Source organism: Saccopteryx bilineata, chromosome 2 (genome assembly GCF_036850765.1).
Source record: "Saccopteryx bilineata isolate mSacBil1 chromosome 2, mSacBil1_pri_phased_curated, whole genome shotgun sequence".
NCBI classification, from domain to species: domain Eukaryota; kingdom Metazoa; phylum Chordata; class Mammalia; order Chiroptera; family Emballonuridae; genus Saccopteryx; species Saccopteryx bilineata.
Genome location: NC_089491.1, coordinates 369117691 through 369131811, shown reverse-complemented (window position 1 = coordinate 369131811; position 14121 = coordinate 369117691). Strand labels below are relative to the sequence as shown.

The following is a 14121-nucleotide window of genomic DNA, read 5'->3' as shown; positions in this document are numbered from 1 at the left end:
GGGCCATCGGATCTTGAACGTGCATGAACTTTGAGATCTACTGTCTGTAACCAGTCAAAAGTAGTAAATATATCTTTCTTACAGACAGTGCTCCTATCATAGAACTGCCCCCTCGCTTAACCTTATCCCCCCTTATCTGTAGTCAATGTAAATTGTTTCCCTTACATTTTTCATCCCCCTACATGATGTATTAAAAGGGTCCTGTCAACTCCAGGACAGTGGGACATGCTGCCTTTTCTACCTAGCCGCTACTGCTGATGGTTTAAACTGCATGCCCCAGGACCTGGTCCGTTATGGCTCAATAAACCCTTTCTTTTAAAAAGGCTTTCAGCCATGGAAGTGAAGTTTTTCGTCTAACAACGTACTCCTACAGGTCTGGCTTCTAATAACCTCCTGGCTACGGGACTTTAAATAGGCTAGTGAGCCTTGATGGGCTGGGTTTCCTCCACTGTAATTCGGGAACCATCACCTGCTTACAGCATTGTGAGGAACAAGGAGATAGGAAGGTGAGGCAACTTTCAAACTTTGATTATGAAACGAGTTCAGAGATGTAAAGAGACTCGCTCAAGGTCACCAAGTTGGAGCATGGCCCAGCTGGAACTCAGACCTGGATCCTTCATCTCTTCGCGCAGAGTTCGCGACGCGCAACCGACACAACCAGCAGTGCGGACGCCGGGACAGGCGGTAACCCACGCCTTGCCCGGGCTCGGCACCCCCGGCCCCCAGCTCCGCCAGGGGGCGCGCGCGGCGGCCGCGCTGTAGCCCGCCGCGCGCCTCGCCCCTCTCTATGGTGGCTCGGGCGCGGCGGGAGCGGAGGCGTGCTCCCGAGAGGGGGCGGGTCCCGCCAGGGGCGGGGCCACGCGGGGGGCGGGAGAGGCCCGGCCGGCTGGCTGGGGATGGATGGGGGGGGCCAACTTCCTGGGGCAGCCGGTAAGGATGTCGCGACCGCCCCCCGGTGCCCCTCAGCCCCAGAGACGCCGCCGCGGCGGAGCCTGGAGCCCCCCTGCCTGAGGCGTCCGCGGCCCGAATCCGGCCCCTCCCCTCCCCTCCCAGGTGCGTGCGGGCCGGGCCGGCGGCCGCGGCAGGTGAGGAGGCGGCGGCGGCGCTGACCCGCCGGGCGCCCGGCCTGCGGTGGGGGTCCAGGGATAGCCCGGGGTGGGGGCGCTGCTCGGCCTCGGGTCTCACCAGGCTGTGTGGTCTGGGGGCGCCTCCCGTGTGCCGGGCGCGGCCTGGGACTCTCCGTGCCCTGCGCGGGGTGGGAGAAGCCCCTGCATCGCTGGAGCGCTCATTCAGGGCAGCCCGCACCTGTCCCATTACAAGTCCCCGCAAAGGAAGCATTTCCCCTGCGGGGGCGGGAACGGGGCCGGGTAAACCTCAAACATCTCCAGACGCCGTGCAGACCGGCAGGTCCAGTTAGTTCGGGGGGAAGGTTCTGCTTTACGGCAAAGTAAACTGAGGTTCGCGGCGGCCTGCTTCCCGGTTGAAAGAAATTTCCCGTCTCCACCGCCTGCGGGCTCCTTGGAAGAGGAAGGCGGCCGGAGTATGGGGGCTTGATGGAGAAGTTGGGTTGGGAATGGGGACCCCCCAGGGTCCACTGTGCCCTCTTTCGGGTGCAGTTCTGTGTTCGCTTGAGAGGATGTGGTGAGGGCGCCGGTGGCCAGGACGGAGAGGGAAGTGGGGCCTCTCCTCAGCTGGCTGCCCAGGAGACATTTGACCAGGCATGGGCAGGCAGGGCTGGACCGGGGAGCCAGCCCGCGCGGGCACCCGTCTGCGCAGAGCTCGGGTTCAGGCTGGCCGAAGAGGAAAACAGCCCCTTTCCCCTGGTTTATTGGTCTGTCGTTCGTTCTGGGGAAAGAAACTGCTTGTGTAATCAATGCAGAACGTACCGCGCTCCTCCCAGGCTACCCCAGGGAAGGAATAGGGTGAGCTTGGAAATGGGGCTTTACCCACAACTGTCACTTTGTACCCTGGCTGAAGGCCACTGATGTGTTGAACAAACATCCGGGGTGCATGTGGCCTTCTAAGAAAGCGCTAAGTACCGGAATACATCCATTTTACAGGTGGTTTGGAGGACCCAGAAGACTTCCGGTCACCCCTGTTGCTACAACTCTTTGGACCTTGTGGTTTTCCCAGGGACAGTTCAAGTTACTAAAATGTGGTAAAGGCTTGTCCATATATTGAGTTATTTTTCTAGTACTAGGAGTAGGCAGGGCATGTGGTGCTGGACTGAGTTTCTATACAGAGTTCTTGGAGATTTCAAGTTGGACAACTTATTTATGCCCCCCCCCCCCACTACATTGTCTTTCACATTCAAGGAACTTGATAATGCCATACCTTTCTGAAACTTCGTCAGATTTCCTAATAATTCTGGATTTCAGAGTACAATTCAGAAATTACAGTGTATTTAAAGCTGTTAAGTTTGCAAGTGAAAATTGTGTATGACAATTACAGATTGATGTGGCAGGGTTAACTAATAACTTGATTGTGCTTGAAGAAAATTCCCGTGTAAATCTCAGACACCCTGTTTTTAAATGTCTATATCTAATTATGAAGACCAACTCCCTAAAAACTTTCATATTTACATATGAAACCTTCATATTTCATAGTTACTAAAAATAACAGGTAGACAGCTGTTATCCTGTTTACTCTAGGATCAAGGGTTGTAAATGCTTTAAGTTGACTTACTTAACCAGTTGCTAAAATAATACACACAAAAAGAGAGCCCTTCTCAGAATGTTTAGAAATTAATTTGTTCTCCAACTTTCTCATAGCCTAAGCCAGTTAACATAACTCTGCTTGGCACTATCTAATAAGAATCTCTCTCTCTTTAAATGTTTATTTTATTGATTTTAGAGAGAGAGAGACAAGAACATCAATCTGTTCCTGTATGTGCCCTGATCGGGGATTGAACTGGTAGCCTCTGTGCTTCGGGAGGATGCTCAAACCAACCAAGCTAGCCGGTTAGGGCTAGAATATCTAAGAGCTTTTAAAAGATCAATGGAAAAGGCATTTTCAGTTACCGTCATTTAAGAAGACAAAACAGCAACAATAACGAAAAAGGACAATTTTTTCCCAAATTACATGTTTGTTGTGATTTAAAAAGTTTTTTATTAAGTGAGAGGTGGGGAGGCAGAGAGACTCCCACATGCGCCCCTACCGGGATCCACTTGGCAGGCCCCCTAAGGAGGGGTGCTCCATTGCTGAGCACCTGAGCTATTTTAGCGGTGCAGGAGAGGAAGAGAGAGAGGGAGAGGGGAGGGGAGGGGAGGGGAGGGGTGGAGAAGCAGGTGGTCTCTTCTGTGTACCCTGACTGGGAATCAACCTGGGACTTCTATGTGCTGGGCTGATGCTTTACCGCCTAGCCAACTGGCCAGGGCCCATTGTGATATTTAACACGGACACATCCATCTGTAAAAGAGTTGTGCCTAGGACTTTGTGAAAGCACCTACATAAACCTGAGGTGTGTTAGAGGGACTAATTCCAACTTGATTTTTTATCCTTGTAATAGAAGCTTTAATAATACTGCTATTAATTTAATGGTAGATTAGAGACATCAAATTTGTCCTAGCCATAGGGTATAAGTTTGGGAGGGAAGATTTAACCTTTGTACCTTGGAATCTCAAAACCCCTGCTATACAGAGCTAAGATATAATTTAGAGTTTAATGAAAATACATTGTTTAAATTGCTTTTGAAGTCTCAACTGATGAGCTTGTCCATCCTTATTATTGTTTGGTAATGGTTACTGATTATTATTTTTGTTTGGTGACTTGTTATTGGTAGTAATTGTAAGGTATTTTTCCCCGCCAAGAAGGAAGGAAGGGGCCGGAGCCACAAAGTGTGGAATAGTAAAAGGCTTTATTGAGTACAGAGCACGTATCCCGCCCGGCAAGGTTCCCTGGCCCCGAGGAAAGATGGAGGCCAGGGAAGTTGCAAGAATTAAACCGCGTGGGAGATATTTAAAGGGCCCTTAGGGTGGTCGAGCTAATATGACGTGGTGAAATCTCACTGGCTGGCAGACGGTCGCTTTTTTCCAAAGGGTTCCAGGGAAGTTTCTTTTGGCGCGCTTGGTTGTGGGCAGTTTTAGCCAAAGTTCGAGGGTCTGACCTTTCCCATTATCCACCGACCTTACAGTAATTATTTGTATTTATGTAAGAAAGATTTTGACAATTGTAAGGACCTTATTTTTATATCCAAACACACATACTCCCATTCAATAAGAAAATGGTCTGGTCAGTTTCTTTTTTTTTTTACTTCGTTATTCATGGAGTTTTCTTTTTTTTTTCTTTTTCATTTTTCTGAAGCTGGAAACGGAGAGACAGTCAGACAGACTCCTGCATGCGCCCGACCGGGATCCACCCGGCACGCCCACCAGGGGCGACGCTCTGCCCACCAGGGGGCGATGCTCTGCCCGTCCTGGGTGTCGCCATGTTGCCACCAGAGCCACTCTAGCGCCTGAGGCAGAGGCCACAGAGCCATCCCCAGCGCCCGGGCCATCTTTGCTCCAATGGAGCCTTGGCTGCGGGAGGGGAAGAGAGAGAGAGGAAAGCGCGGCGGAGGGGTGGAGAAGCAAATGGGCACTTCTCCTGTGTGCCCTGGCCGGGAATCGAACCCGGGTCCTCCGCACGCTAGGCCGATGCTCTACCGCTGAGCCAACCGGCCAGGGCCATGGAGTTTTAAAATCTTAAAAACCATTTGGGCTTTTAATAGGATATTTCATTGTATCTCACATGAAAGTGGTCCCAGGTAGGTAGGAATCATCAGCCTTGTGTTCAAAGACTTCCTCTCCCCATTTCCAGGTTTTATTCAGTTATCATGGTCAGAACAGTGGTTTTAGCCAATCATGTATGCCATTCTTAGTTTAAACTCATTGTCCTCCTTTCTCATAATTAAGACTGCTTCGAAGTTTCTCTGCTTTCTCTTATTCAGGTTGACTATTCCACATTTTTTATGCCTTGGGCCTGCTAACATTCTGATTTGGAGCTAAAGCAGTTGATTAGGAGAGTCCTACTGCATGTTTTTAAACATTTTCCTTTTTCAAAACAACCATAATATCTACATTTTCTTTGGGGGAAAACTAGCTCTTTGAATCTCATAGAAATATAAAACCTGGTTTTTCTAGTTTTCTACCAATATAAAACCTGAACTTTTCCTTTCTGATTTTGCCAGTGTAGTGAACTGGAGGCATTGGGAAAGCCTGAAGTCTCCTGAATCATCAAAAGGTGTCATTATATTCAGTGCAGCTTTAGCTTTTTTAGTGTGTTTTATTGCAAGGAATTCCCAAAAGTTGGTGCTCCTTGAAAGATTCTGTACCTAGCAGTTTGCAACTGAGTCACTGAGGGGGTTCTGTAAAAATAAAGATTTTCTAGTCCCACTTCCTGGAGATTTTGATTGAGTGGGTAAGTAATGACCATAATCTACATTTAAAAAACCTCTGGCATCTTTCCCAAATGCTCCCCAGGTGATTTTGATTTGTAGCGGGTTTGGGGGCAACTGTTGTATTGCTTTGAAATTCATTATAACTGATAGTCCTTTTAAAAGCATCCTGTTATTCAGGGTGTTTGATTTGCTAGAATAGCCCATTTCTGAGTCATGACGGATAACAAGGAGCTTTTGTAACTTTTATGTAAATTGCCATTACAGAGAGGCCCCCTCTGCTGTATTATCTATGGGGAGTCATGAGGGAGGATTGGTGAAAGTAGCTTCCTTTATTTACTGAGTGGACAAATGAATCATAATGTGGAAAGAACTGGAAGTCTGAAAGGTAGTCAGTCCTAGCTGTGGTCACTGTTGGATAGGAGAGATGCTTGGGAATTTTCTGTATGTAGAACTGATAAACAAAGCCAACCTGCTAGATGTTTCATTTTGACATGGCATAAGTGCTTATTGAAAATAATAAGATGTTTAATAGTCAATAAAATTTAGTCGCAGGTTCTTTGCTGAGTTTATGGAAAGAAGAATAATTGCTGAAATACTGAACCATCTGAGTTAAAACAGAATTGGGGAACCGAATTTGTCAGGGAATTAAACTTGGGAAAAGCCTAACAATTTAGGAAATAGCCCTGCTTTTGAATCTCAGCTCCTCTATCTTCTGGCCAAGTTCCTTTAGACATGTTAATTAACCTCTGTGAGTTTCATATTCTTTCTCTGCAAGGTGAAAATAATGCCTGGTAGGATTGTATTTGGATTGTATGCAACTCAGTGAATGTTTTTCTCCCACTTTCTCGTGTAAGATTTTTATTTTGTAGGCTTAAGATGTCTTTTTATTTTTTATTTATTCATTTTAGAGAGGAGAGGGAGAGACAGAGAGAGAGGAGAGACAGAGAGAGAGAAAGGGGGGGAGGAGCTGGAAGCATCAACTCCCATATGTGCCTTGACCAGGCAAGCCCAGGGTTTCAAACTGGCAACCTCAGCATTTCCAGGTCGACGCTTTATCCACTGCGCCACCACGATCAGGCAAGATGTCTTTCTAATACCAGCCTTCTCTGTCTCTATAGGAATATCCACTTAGCTCTCTCTTTTCATTGAAAAAACTTCCTCTTTTTAAAAATTTTATTTACTTATTTTTAGAGAGAGAGAGAGCGAGAAAGGGAGAGGAGCAGGAAGCATCAACTCCCATATGTGCCTTGACCAGGCAAGCCCAAGGTTTCGAACCGGCGACCTCAGCATTCCAGGTCAATGCTTTATTCACTGTGCCACCACAGGTCAGGTGAAAAAAACTTTCTCAATTACAATTTACATTCAATGTTATTTTGTATTAGTTCCAGGTGTGCAGCATAGCGGTTAGACAATCATTTACTTTACAAGGTGTTCCCCCTGCTATTCCCAGTACCCACCTGGCACCATACATAGTTATTACTGAGGAGCCACTGAGCCACTTCACCCGCAGGTGTTGTAAGGTACCAAAAACTACAGAATTAATATTAGTATTTTAAGAGGCTTGGAGAACATTTTATTAATTTGGGTTAAGGTGTGCAGAGAAATTGTGAGAATAGTCTCTGTACTGTGTGATTGGCATAGTCAGGATGGCCCTTGGCATTGTATTGTAAATGCAAAGGGGAGGAAAACATGGATCCCCAGACATTCCACCACACCTGTGGGGAAAGGGGTGAATGGCTAGCCAGGTGCAGGGAGAAAAAAAGCCAAAAATAAACCTTTTCTTATAACTATGAGCCATTTGCGGGCATTTGTCCCCACGGGAACTACCTCTCCTATGTAAGTGCGTGTAGTTAACACTTTGACTCTGGACAGAGAGATAGCAGATGAATACTAGATAATATGGGAATGCCTTTTAATATGTAAAAGATATCTTTCTGCCATTGTGTTGACTTGTAAATTTTGTTTTCTCCAAAAGGATGTATGGCTTGCAAATTGAACATGGTCCTATCATGTTAAAGAACATATGACTATAACCGATAGTGGTAAGGGGCTCCTAATTACAATTTTTGCTTCTGTATTTCCCACTTAACAAAACTATAAAAACTAAGTAGAACAAAGGGCCGGCGCGCTCTCCCTCAGATTCCTGTTGGAGTTCCCGCCAGGAAACTCCAACTATTGTCTAGCTTGGCTAGACAATAAAGTTTTGGTGTGTAATCGACGGACCTTGTTCGTGTCTTCAATGTTTGGGTCCCTCCGGATTAAGATTAACAATTACAGTATTATCAGCTATATTCTCTATATTGTACTTGACATCCCTGTAACTGTTTTGAAACTACCAATTTGTATTTCTTAATCCCTTCACTTTTTTTACCCAGTCTTCCAATAGCACCTGCTCCCTGCAACCGTCAATCTGTTCTTTGTATCTGAGTCTGTTTCAGTATTGTTTATTTTGTTCTTTAGAATCCACTTACATCATATGGTATTTGTCTTTATTTTTTTATTTTTATTTTATTTTATTTTCTGAAGCTGGAAACAGGGAGAGACAGACAGACTCCCGCATGCGCCCGATCGGGATCCACCCGGCACGCCCACCAGGGGGCGATGCTCTGCCCATCCTGGGCGTCGCCATGTTGCGACCAGAGCCACTCTAGCGCCTGAGGCAGAGGCCACAGAGCCGGCCACAGAGCCATCCTCAGTGCCCGGGCCATCTTTGCTCCAATGGAGCCTTGGCTGCGGGAGGGGAAGAGAGAGACAGAGAGGAAGGTGCGGCGGAGGGGTGGAGAAGCAAATGGGCGCTTCTCCTGTGTGCCCTGGCCGGAAATTGAACCTGGGTCCTCTGCACGCCAGGCCGACACTCTACCGCTGAGCCAACCGGCCAGGGCTTATATGGTATTTGTCTTTAAATCAGCTCTTTTAGATGTATGAAAGAGTGAGGGCTAAAGTTAAGAATTAGAGAATATGGGTAAGAAGAATGAGTCATAGGACACTTAAAATTATTTCTTATTAAATTTTGTTTTTGATTTTAGAGAGAGAAGGATATATATGTATATATACATGAGAGAGAAAGAAACATCCATTTGTTGTTGTTCTGATTTATGCATTCATTGGTTGGTTCTTATATGTGCCCAGACCAGGGATCAAACCCACAATCTTGGTGCATGAGGATGATGCTGTAACCAACTGAACTACCCAGCCAGGGTTTAAAAATTTTTTTTAGAAGGTGTGGAGTGTAGGCTTATATCCAGAGTTATTGTCTGGAGGAATAAATTAATGACACTATCCACATTCTGCTTTATGTGTCTGGGTGGTAGCCCCGGAACTCAGTTTAGGCCAGGAGGCTTTGAGGGTGGCCCCATTAGGTAGCACCTGACATCCATTACTTTCCTCATCTTCCTTTCTCCTTTCTGGTCTCTTGTTTCTTTTCCCTCTTTCAAATTGTCCTTCCTTTTGACTTGCCAGTCATTCCACAATTGTCAAAGGCCAGGCCCCTGGAACTCCAGGCTAAGTAAGAGTTGCTGGTTGCTAACACCTGTCTCCCAGCTAAATGAATAGGCTCTTTTGTGGGCAGGATGTTAAAAAAACTGATTAGTATAATACTGGCTTAAAGGACCTATTGATACAGCATATGTAAATCGTGGAGTGTCTTAAAGCCATTTTAGAAATTTGTTTCTTATACTGTATATATATATATTTTATATTGAATTATGATGTTTGAATTTTTACATTCAAACCATAAATCTGTTTATTGACCAAATAGACTAATTTCTGTCGTATTGATTGGGAATCATTTATATTCTAAAGAAGTTCTACCCTTAAGGGCCTTAGTTTTGTTCCGCAAATGTCTAACTACTGTGTAATACAATTAAAGTTTAGATCAATGTGCTGCAGACATAATTAAATTTCTGCTTCTTATATATTTTTGTTGGCAGCTGGGAAATTAAAATGCTAGATGTTGCATAAAGCTGCCTTTTTTTGAGGGTGATTTTACTGTCAGTTGAATGGACGTAGGCCCCAGGGTACATTTTTTAAACTGTCTTATTCAATTTTCCTGTAATAATCTCTTTCTCTATATAGAATTAATGTATTACAACACATAATTGGCTATTTAAGTGTTCAGAAGAGACAGTGTTTGGCCTTTACCCTGTGATTACATTTTTCCTACAGCTCTTGAGGAAAAGTAATTTTTGGGAACCACTACGTATATTTGTTACATGAGCATGTGAACTTTTGCAAAGACTAAAGAAGGGAGTGGTTTTCTCAGATAAGCTCTACTATTTAATACCCTCCCCCAAATCGCGCACTTTTCTTTTTATTTATTTCTTTTTCTTTTCTTTTTTTTAACAGAGACAGAGAGTCAGAGAGAGGGATAGACAGGGACAGACAGGAACGGAGAGAGATGAGAAGCATCAATCATCAGTTTTTCGTTGCGACACCTTAGTTGTTCATTGATTGCTTTCCCATATGTGCCTTGACCGTCGGCCTACAGCAGACCGAGTAACCCTTTGCTCGAGCCAGCGACCTTGGGTCCAAGCTGGTGAGCTTTGCTCAAACCAGATGAGCCCGCGCTCAAGCTAGCGACCCTCGGGGTCTCGAACCTGGGTCCTCTGCATCCCAGTCTGACACTATCCACTGCACCACCGCCTGGTCAGGCTGCACTGTTCTTTTTAGATCAGGGGTCCCCAAAGTGCGGCCCCCTAAGGCCATTAATCCGGCCCCCACCGCACTTCTGGAAGGGTCCCCTCTTTCATTGGTGGTCAGTGAGAGGAGCACTGTATGTGGCTGCGCCACAAAGCGGGGTGTTGCTCACATACAGTACTACTTCCGGTGACACGGGACGCACGTGTCACGGCTCCGGAAGCGCGTTATATCACTTGTTACGGCTAGCAGTGACAAATATGGAACCGGACATTGACCATCTCATTAGCCAAAAGCAGGCCCATAGTTCCCATTGAAATACTGGTCAGTTTGTTGATTTAAATTTACTTGTTCTTTATTTTAAATATTGTATTTGTTCCCGTTTTGTTTTTTTACTTTAAAATAAGATATGTGCAGTGTGCATAGGGATTTGTTCATAGTTTTTTTGTAGTCCGGCCCTCCAGCGGTCTGAGGGACAGTGAACTGGCCCCCTGTGTAAAAAGTTTGGGGGCCCTGTTTTAGATCATTGCATTTGACCTAATAGGAAAGTAGGAAGGCTGTGATGCCTGGCAAACCCACTTCACGATCTTTCTGTGCTACGTTTCATAGAAAGGGCTCTAGTCTCCAGGAACAGAAGTTGCTATCAAGGAGACTTTACATTTAATTACTCTAATCCACACTTAATTTTCTATAGGATTTTGGAGAGATTCTCACCAGGCTGCTAATTTCGTGAGGTTATGACCACAGGTTTTTATCTGGTCAGATTGCTAACCTTATTTTGTTTTTTGTTTTCTAATGGAAAGTGACCTTGGTTGGTAATTTCTCCATTGTCCTGGCCTCCAAAAAGATACAGCAGAACAGTTGCTTCTGCTTTCTCAGCAGCCTTTTTCAGTGGCTGCCACTCGTGCTGAATTTGAACTTTTAAGAGAATTTCCTTGAACAAGTGTTACTTGACTTTTAATTTAATTAAAAATTTTTTTTTTGTTCACTTGACCTTTTAAGCCTGCTCCTTTTCAATGCTGCAGATTAGCCTGTATCTCCTAGTTTACATACATATGCCTTTTTTAGAGTCCCCTATAAAAATGTGGTTTCATTATCTCTGGGTTGTGGAGTGGTCAGGGCTTCCTAGGAAAGCCCTTTGTTTCCACCAGGCAAGTTTTTAAGAGTAGGGGAAGCCCATCCCGATTTGAACTACATATTTGGAGCCTGAGTGAATTGCTGAAACTTTTTTAATTGTCTCCATCCTCTTTAAAGAAATGCTGCCTCCTCATCCTGAAACTTACAGGAAGTTTGGCTAAGTGGAGGCTCCTCTGACCTCTGAGTGGTTAAATGTAATTCGTTAGTAATCAGAATTATTGTTTATTTGTAAGTGCTGGATTATGTTAAGAATTTAAAAAAAAAATAGAAGGAAAAAAGAAAAAGAACGCTTTTCTTAAGTAAATAGATTATCCTTTCCCATCCCAGCCTCTGCTTGTTTCACTCGTTTCATTTACTTTGGAAATTGTTTCGCTCTTTTCATTTGCTTTGGAAAATCTTTGCAGTCTTAGTCCTGATCACACACACAGACTTACGGCACATAAATCAATAAATTTTATCCTAAATTGTACAGGGAAGCACTTTGTTTTTCCAGCATTTTCTTCTAATCTAACTGTATTCTTTTTTAAAGATTTTATTTACAAATTTTAGAGAGAGGAGAGAGAAAAGGGGAGGAGCAGCAGCAAGCATCAACTCAGTAGTAGTTGTATCTGTGTGCCTTGACCAGGCAAACCCAGGGTTTCAAACTGGCAACTTCAGTGTTCCAAGTCAATGCTTTTATCCACTGCGCCACTGCAGGTTGGGCTAACCGTATTTTTTTTTTAACTTTCACAATGATTAAGATGTCTGCTTGAGAAATAACCAGGTCTCCTCTATCGACTCCCAACCCTTTCCTAGATCTGGAATGAGTAGGCCTATAGCCAATTAATTATACCCTTTGTGACCAGGCCAAATTATTATTTTACATGGTGCAAAGAAGATTCACAAGAACACATGCCTTTATTTGAAAATGCTGGACAAAAGGAGCATTGGAATTTGGGGAAAGAGGGCAGAATGTTGAGCTTTAGCAGGACTGGGTCATCTGAAGTTCAGCTAGTTTGAGGAATCCTTAGTTAAGGATGGTTCTGGAAGAGGAAGGAATTGTTTGAGAATTTTTTGCAGATTAGCAATCATTGGGCAATTTGAATTTTATAAAGGAGATGAAGAGAAACGGGCTAGGATTTTGTCAAGGGGCTCAGGGTGGAAGGAATAACCAGACGCTGGGACTAGGACTTGTTTAGTCCACAGTGGAAATTCTTAGTCCTTCAGGTTCTCTCACATTTGTTTGCCTCCATTTTCTACCTTTTGGGCATGATTAGATTCAGGTACCATTCGTGGTCATTTTACCATAGACTGCTGGAAGAGTTTGCATAAATCTTTCTGTGTCAGAGCTGAAGTTTACCTGAGCCAGTGTTTGCTACAGAGCACGTGTGTGTGTGTGTGTGGGGGGCATGCCAGAATATTCCAGGAGAACTAAGTTGTCAAACAGGCTCCACCTTCTCCCTACTACCCTCACTCCATGGTTTGATCCAGCACTCCAGGTGGCTGAGTCATCACACCAACGCCCATTGCTCTAGCTCTGTGTTTCCCAACTTTGACTGTTGACACGGTTGTAGACCAGCCACCTGAGGAGTAACAGTGAGTCAGCTGATTAACGGAGGGACACTAAGACCATAGTCCTGCAGCTTCACCTCTAGATGATCTTAATTAGATTCCTAAATTCCATTTATTTAAAAACATTTTAAACAGCACATCAACATGTCTCGTGTACAGCCAGAACTAATATTAAAAATGAAAATACATTGACAGTTATATCTAAGTTGGTTTTATTTGAAATACAGGCGAGCCACACCTGCACTGTTATTTGAGGAAACACTTGCACATGGCAGCCTTGTGTCTTTATCTCATCTTTTTAGAAACAACAAACCTAAAAATAAGCCATGAGTTTTGTTTAGGACGGATTGGTACAAAATTTAAGAATTCTGAATATTATGTCAGGGAAGCAGTTTTTGATGTCATAGCATATAGTGAAATGTTTATGTGTATTTTATATACATTTGATCTTCCCAACCAAACTATTTTTTAAATGGTGAAAAGTTGAAATTTGTTCTTATGTAGTACAAATATTATGTAAGCATATGAAAATACATGTTCTGTTTTAATACACTTATTTTAAAATAATTTTTACCTAAAATAATTTCTTTAATCAGGAATTACATACAAACCATGACCTTTTCTTTATTCTTAAAGGCATAGTAAGGTTACATAATACTGTCATAGATGTCAAATTTTATTATGTGTAGGAATCTTCTGGGTGCTTATAAAAAAGACAGATTCCTGGTTCCTTGCCCAGACCTATAGAATCAGTGTTTGGGAATGAAGCTGGGATTCGGACCATACTTGGAGAAAGTAATACTGTAAGAAGGAACCACACATTTAAAAAAAATGTAATAAGGTTGAGAAACATGGATGTTAGTGGGCTGCCTTTATTTTACAGAGAAAAGCAGGGTCTCAGATTCACCCAGGGTCTCCAGTGAGGTCTTCTGGCTCCTACTTTAGTACTCTTTCTATTATGCCATGGTATCTCCATATTGGCTTCTGTAATGACCTTTAAATTAGGAGCTATAGAATAGTAAGGGTTAGGGTGCTTTGATAACCTCAGTGCAATAAGTGACCGAATTGGCACTTAATAGTGCTTCTCAAACTCTCCAGGGAGAGATCAGCTTTGTAAAGTTTTTTTCCAATTTGTTGCCAACTAATATTGTATAAGAAAAATAAATTCCCAGAAAAATCATGCTCTTGGAGCTTACAATCAATATCAAAATGCTGTAAAAGTTCCTACATCCTTACTGTTTTGTGTGTGTGTGTATCTTGCCATGGACCTCCCTGACGGGTCTGTGACTGCACATTTTGAATAGCATTGTTCTGTGTGGTTCTGAGAATATCTTAGGAGCTTGATATCAGAAGTCTTTGATTATTTTCTTCCTTGTGCTACATGCAACTAAAGCAGCCAACTAAGGATTCCCACTCTTTGG

At 43.9% G+C, this 14121-nt stretch overlaps 1 protein-coding gene across 10 annotated transcripts in view; it reads left to right on the top strand.

Annotated features, from left to right (window-relative positions):
* The first annotated feature begins 874 nt into the window (after positions 1 to 874).
* RFFL (ring finger and FYVE like domain containing E3 ubiquitin protein ligase) overlaps positions 875 to 14121 on the top strand; it is a 90629-nt gene continuing 77382 nt past the window's right edge. For 2 of the 10 annotated variants that reach the window (XM_066263344.1, XM_066263342.1), the window contains exons 1-2: positions 6589 to 6702; positions 7353 to 7419. Coding sequence is in view for 2 of the 10 variants with exons in the window: in XM_066263347.1 (XP_066119444.1) it covers positions 6618 to 6702 (85 nt within the window). In the remaining 8 variants the exon portion in view is untranslated. Of the gene's footprint in view, positions 1086 to 2062; positions 2159 to 6587; positions 6703 to 7352; positions 7420 to 14121 lie in introns of those variants that run through there. The other 8 variants (XM_066263349.1, XM_066263346.1, XM_066263350.1 and 5 more) reach the window with 7 other exon arrangements.